Source organism: Neofelis nebulosa, chromosome 12 (genome assembly GCF_028018385.1).
Source record: "Neofelis nebulosa isolate mNeoNeb1 chromosome 12, mNeoNeb1.pri, whole genome shotgun sequence".
Lineage (NCBI taxonomy): Eukaryota > Metazoa > Chordata > Mammalia > Carnivora > Felidae > Neofelis > Neofelis nebulosa.
In genome coordinates, this window is record NC_080793.1 from 62,761,059 (window position 1) to 62,767,421 (window position 6,363).

A 6,363-nucleotide genomic window follows, 5' to 3' on the forward strand; every position below is an offset into this window, starting at 1 on the left:
GTAAATTTTATCACAAATACATGTAAACAGATCCTGAATTCTAGTTAATGATATGCATCCTGAAGTATTTAAGGGAGAAGTATACTGATGACTGAAGCATTCTTAGAATTGCATCAAAAATAAGATGGATGAATGAATGAACAGATGTGATTAAGCAAAGAGAGCATCATTGTTGAATGTAGGTGAAAGATATAGGGGTGTTCACTTTATAGTCCTTTCAACTTACCATTTGAAAATGTTTGTAACATGTTGAGGAGATAATCCCTTAAAGCATGCAGGCATGACCCTAAAGCACTCCATGTAATTATGCAAATCAGAATTGGGGAACCATTTAAATGTCTTCATCTTTTACAGTTTCACAGAAAAAGAGCCAGAAATGGGAAAAGGTTTTTGGCTTTTGTCCAGAAAATCTCTCTTGAGTATGTCTTGGTGATTCATCTTACATATGAAAACTTTTATAAACAGAAACACCTTCAGCCTATGTTTTGAATAAAGGCAAAGGGTTTCCATGTACTGCCAAACCTCAGTTTCCTCATCTGTAAAATGGGGTTAGTAGGCTTCTTTATGGTTGCTATCACTTTAACTTTTGATAGGCTATAATATTTTAATTTCTCTTATTGTAAGTAATAAGCATTATAGGATGATTCTAATAAAAAATCAAAGAATCGCAACTTCATATTAGCAATAAGCCCTGTTAATATTTTAGTACTTATTTTTCAAGGTGTCTTCCCTCAAAATATAAACACTTTCGGTGCCTGGGTGGCTGAGTTGGTTAAGTGTCTGAATTCAGCTCAGGTTATGATTTCTTGGTTTGTGAGTTTGAGCCCTGAATCGAGCTCACTAGTGTTAGGACTATCAGTGCAGAACCTGCTTTGGATCCTCTGTCCCCTCCCCCTCCCCTGCTCATGCTTTATATCTCAAAAATAAACATTAAATAAAAAAGTAAAATATTAAAAAAATATGTAAACACTATCATTTTCATAAAAATGGGATGTCATTATGTAACTTGCCCTTTTATTTTTTTATTGCTTACCCAATTTAACAAGTAAAAATTTACATACATTTGTATGGTTGCATATTTATTATGGATACTCTCTAAAACTTGCTTAACTGATTGTTTCTTCTTGGGTGTTAGTTTATTTCCTAAGTTCTTCTTGCTGAGATGAATATATACATATATATATATGTGTATATATATATATATATATATATACACATATATATATAATTTCTTCCAAATCAGGGAGGTCAGGGGTGCCTGGGTTGCTCAGTAGGTTAAACGTCTGACTTTGGGTCAGGTCATGATCTCATGGTCTGTGAGTTCAAGCCCTGCATTGGGCTCTGTGCTGACAGCTTGGAGCCTCGAACCTGCTTCAGATTCTGTATCTCCCTCTTCTGCTGCCCCTTCCCTGCTCGCACCCTGTGTCTCTCTCTCAATAATAAATAGACATTTTAAAAAATTACAAATCAGGGAGGTCAAAGTTAGTGACACAAGTTCCCCTATCTCCTTTGCAGGATTTCATGCCCCTACCATGTCCTGGCCGGTGGCAGGAACTCTCATGGTTGAGCCCACTGAGTCAGAAGACAAGAAAGAGCTGGATAGATTCTGTGATGCCATGATCAGCATTCGGCAGGAGATTGCTGACATTGAGGAGGGCCGCATTGACCCCAGGGTCAATCCACTGAAGGTGCGTAGGCATTGGTACTTGATCCAAAATGTTCCATAGAGTATAAGAGTGCGTATGTACAGTGTACCAGCAACTCCTGAACTCCCACCAGAAGATACTTATTCTTGCCTAGAATAAGACCATTCTTCTGAAAGGATGATAAATTCATTACTTGCAGGTTTGAATCTTGAACAACACAGTAGCAGTTAAGTATAATGTGGATGTTTTGAGATATGTTTTGTTTGTGTAATTGTTTTGTCACTGTGAGAGGTATACCTCCCACATGCATCCAACTGGTTACCAAGGGAGGGAGCAGGGGCTGAAGAGCTCTTATCTAGTTGGGGTAGTTTTATTCTTGTGTCTCTATTTAATGCACTCTAGTGAGATTATTTACCTCACAAACTCTGGATAAAGACAAGTTCTTCTACTAGAGCAATTATTGCTTAGAACAACTGATTGGTACTTGGCCTGAATGTTTTTTAATGCTTGTGGCCTATTTTGGAGAAAATCTGAAACATGTTTATTGTATATTTGCTTCTGAGCTGTAAGTCTTTTGTTAGCTCCAGACATTAATCTGGGTTGGGGGACCAGGGGGAGATCATGAATTGGGAATATTGTGAAGGCTGTGGCTGTGCTACTATGGCCTTGAGCCAGAGAACAAGTCTGAGATGCCTGGGGAAGCTCAGGCAAGTTCCAAAAGTGCGCACCTGAAGGTGCACCACAGGGGCCAATGGCTGGCAGGAGAAGGCATCTTGCTCATTGTTATTTCTCTTTTCTGTGGATACTGAAAAGAGATTATAAGGATTTAGGCTAATTTTAAAAATGGCAATAGACATTTAAATGACAGAATACAGAGCTATAAAAGCAAGTGGAGAATAATACTCGTAAAATGATAAAAGATTTTAAAATGTGCCCAACTATGCTAATATGCTGTTTATACATATATGCCGTAATAGTATAAAATCACAATGAGCATGGTGAATACAAAATTCAGGACAGTGGTTATCACTGGGAATAGGGTAAGAGATGAGCTGGAGGAGTTATAAAGGCAGTTTCAATTGTCTCTTCAATGTTTATTTATTTAAAAAAAAAATATTTGAGAGGGCATGCATACACATGCAAGTGGGGGAGAGGCAGAGAGAATTCCAAGCAGGTTCCGTGCCGTCAGCACAGAGCTCAATCTCATGAACTGTGAAATCTGAGCTGAAATCAAGAGTTGGACACTTTTGTGTCCCCTGTGTGAATGAGCCACACAGGTGCCCCCAATGTTTATTTTAAAGGGTTAAGCAAATATGATAAAATGTTGACTTATATTGGGTGGTAGATGTGCTTACTATATTACCATGACTTTCTGACATTTGAAATATTTCAGAATAAATTTCCCATCAATTTTTTCCCCCTCAAATTGAAATAAAACCAACCAGCAGCCCCATACCTGGGCTTCTGTCAGCTCACTGGTTGAAGCAAAGCACAGCAGAAGGCAGTGTTCTGCTCTGATCCCTTTCCCATCCGTGTGTCTCAGATGTCTCCACATTCCCTGACCTGCGTCACATCCTCCCACTGGGATCGGCCATATTCCAGAGAGGTGGCGGCATTCCCACTTGTAAGTTGTCCTCTGAAGCCGAGTGTGCCAGCTGGTACAGCGTCCACGTGCGTATGAGGGGCCATCACCTATCTGATGGGACTCCTATCTTTGCAGTGTCATTACAGTTACCATATGTGAGACACTTTCTTAAATGGGTCATGACAAGTGACGCAGAGCACAGGAATTGGCTTTCAGAGCTCTGAGGTTAGAGTGTCAGCCACAGGCCTGAGAATCCACAGGGAATACAGTGGATGGAGAAAGACCAAATAGGAGTCGCTGTCAAATGGGTTAAGGTATTTTCTACTATCATCCAAAGGGAGATGTCCCCAAATGCAATTTTTCTTCCTTTCTGATTCTTACACGAAAAGTGCTCTGCAGTCTCTCTGGCAGTGTGGGGACAAGGGTCAAAAGTTGGATTTGGGGGGACAGTAATGAAGGGGTGACTTAGCTTTTTTGTTGGACTGGTGTATAGTTGGCACACAATGTAGTATTAGTTTCAGGTGTACCACATAGTGATCTGAAAAGTCTATGCATTATGCTATGCTCACCACAAGCATAGCCACCATCTGTCACTGGAAAAATGCTATTACAATAGTATTGACTATATTCCCTATGCTGTACCTTTTATACCCTTGACTTACTCATTCCATATCTGGAAGCCTGTTCCCCCCCACTCCTCTTCACCCATTTTGCCCATTCTGCCTGTCCCCCTCTGGCAACCATCAGTTTTCTGTATTTATGGGTCTGTTTCTGCTTTTGTTTTGTTTTCTGATACCACACATAAGTGAAATCATATGGCATTTGTCTTTCTACTTAGCACAATATCCTCTAGGTCCATCTATGTTGTTGTAAATGGCAAGATCTCACTCTTTTTCATAGCTGGGCAATATTCCTATGTGAGTATCTATGTGCACACATGTGTGTATACACACACACACGCACATACATACATATCTTCTTTCATCTACTGATGGACACTTGGATTGCTTCCATATTTTGGCTACTGTAACTAATGATGCAGTAAAAATAGGAGTGTGGGTTTTACCTTCTTATGCTTTTGAGCATTTGTGGTTTAGTGGCATCTTAGCCTGTAGGGGCATCATTGCAATCTCTTTCTGCAAGAGAAATGTTTCAGAATACCCAGAACATTTCCATCTTTTGTCCCTTGCAGCCCTTTGTGAAACCAGAGAGCAAATTCTGGCCAACCATTGCCCGGATTGATGACATCTATGGAGATCAGCACCTGGTTTGTACCTGTCCACCCATGGAAGTTTATGAGTCCCCATTTTCTGAGGAGAAAAGGGCCTCTTCTTAGTCCTATTTCCCTAAGTTCATGTGACTGACTTGATGTCTTTCTCTGAAGCATTTGATGAACAAGAACTCTATAATTTTCCACACTGGACTCACCATGGGGTTATACACTGTATGTTTTTGTAATCTCTGTCAAGGTAAATGTAAATACAATTAGCATAGTAGTGTATGGAAGCTCAGTGTTGAAAGACTGGTTTGCTTCAGTGCCTGCTTTCACATGTAGCAGTTGATAGTTCAAGTTGCTTTGACTTTGATTGGGAGCCATTTAGTTTTTTGCATAGAAAATTTTGGGTGTGCTAGGAGCTTTAAGTTTAATGTTGGAAACATTTTAGAGGCTATACTGTAGACTACTTGATAGATTCTTATTCCAAATAAGTCTCTGTGGACTGTGCCATCTGTGAGGAATCCCAGGGCAAATGTTTACATTTTGCATACACTGAAGAAATTTTCTCTAATTTGCCTAATCTGTAATAGCATTTGAGTATTTTCCTTTTTCCATGTGTATGGTTTTCTTCTATCTTCCATTATTAGTATTCTAATAAAAGCATTTCAATTTGAAGAATGTCTTCTTGGTCCATTTTTCAATGTTATTCCCATTTATACTAAGTTCAGAGGGATTTGAATGGCAAGAAGATCCAACCCAATAGCCATTTTTTTTTTTTTTTTTTTTTTTTTTTTTTACATTAGCAGTTTTGTCTAGCAACTTTTCTCATTTAACAGTAAGTCCAGACAGAGTAAGTCCAGGTGTAGTGTCCCTTCAGTCTTTTGTTCAGCCTTCCTTTGTAGGTAGTCTTCATCCTCATGGTCTTAAGATGGCTGCTGCATATTGACATCACATACCCATTTTGATAGGAAAAGGGGAGAAAAACCAAAAACAAGAGGCAGATTTCACCCAGTAATTTTTGCTTGCATTTAACTGGCCAGAAATGGTTCATATTGCTACTTCTACCTGCAAAGGAGTATGGGGAGGTCTTTTCCCTGGGTATGTTAGTGCCCCAAAGAAAATCAGTTTATTAGCTAAATAAAAGGGGGCAAGTGGGTTTCAGATAGGCAACTAGCATGCTTGGCACAAAATAACTTTTCCCTAGAAATAGCAAATGCTTCAGATGTTCTTCCCTATTAGTGAGCACTGTTCAATTCCTGACCACTTGGTTCTTTGCATGGCAGCTTGATCACACAACTATTATTGAAACTATTATTATGATAGTCATCTGTAGAAAGGTCTTAGTGCTCTTTTGAATGCTCTGTAGGTGGTCCACTTATTCTCACACTTAAAACGTTTATAGAACAATTTATTTTAGCCTAACTAAGCAATAGAGAAGTGATGGGATCCATGGTTTCTTTTTTACATTATAATTAAATGGTTAATACTGAGTTCTTCTCTGGAGTCAGGTACTATTCTAAGTCTTTAAGATGTATTATCTCATTGGAACCTCAAAACAGTCCGCTTTTACACACGGGGGTGGGGGTGTGGGGGGTGGGGTGAGTGGGTGGGTATGGAGAGATGCCCAAAGTCATATAGTTAATGAGAGGGATAAGCCAGAATTTGAACCCAGACTGCACGACTCCAGTGGCAGCTGGTTAAAACAGGCTACCACACCACCATGGTCACTTTATACCTGGAGATTTTGCCCTTCCTGAGTTGGAAACCAGGGTCTCAACACAGACTATCCATCAGGTTATGGAGTAGCTTCTTTGAAGAAAAGACAAGCACATAAAAACAAATCATACAGGTGAACAGTAGCTCTTCATCAGACTGTAAAGTATATCAGAAGCAAATACAGGTGATTAAAAGTTGAA

The 6,363-nt window shown here is 39.4% G+C and overlaps 1 protein-coding gene across 1 annotated transcript in view; it reads left to right on the top strand.

Annotated features, from left to right (window-relative positions):
• Positions 1-5,125, top strand: part of GLDC (glycine decarboxylase) — a 99,365-nt gene extending 94,240 nt beyond the window's left edge. The window contains exons 23-25 of the mRNA XM_058695417.1: positions 1,516-1,688; positions 3,190-3,270; positions 4,424-5,125. Coding sequence (XP_058551400.1) covers positions 1,516-1,688; positions 3,190-3,270; positions 4,424-4,567 — 398 coding nt within the window. The 3' untranslated portion in view covers positions 4,568-5,125. The remainder of the gene's footprint in view (positions 1-1,515; positions 1,689-3,189; positions 3,271-4,423) is intronic.
• Positions 5,126-6,363: the final 1,238 nt, after the last annotated feature.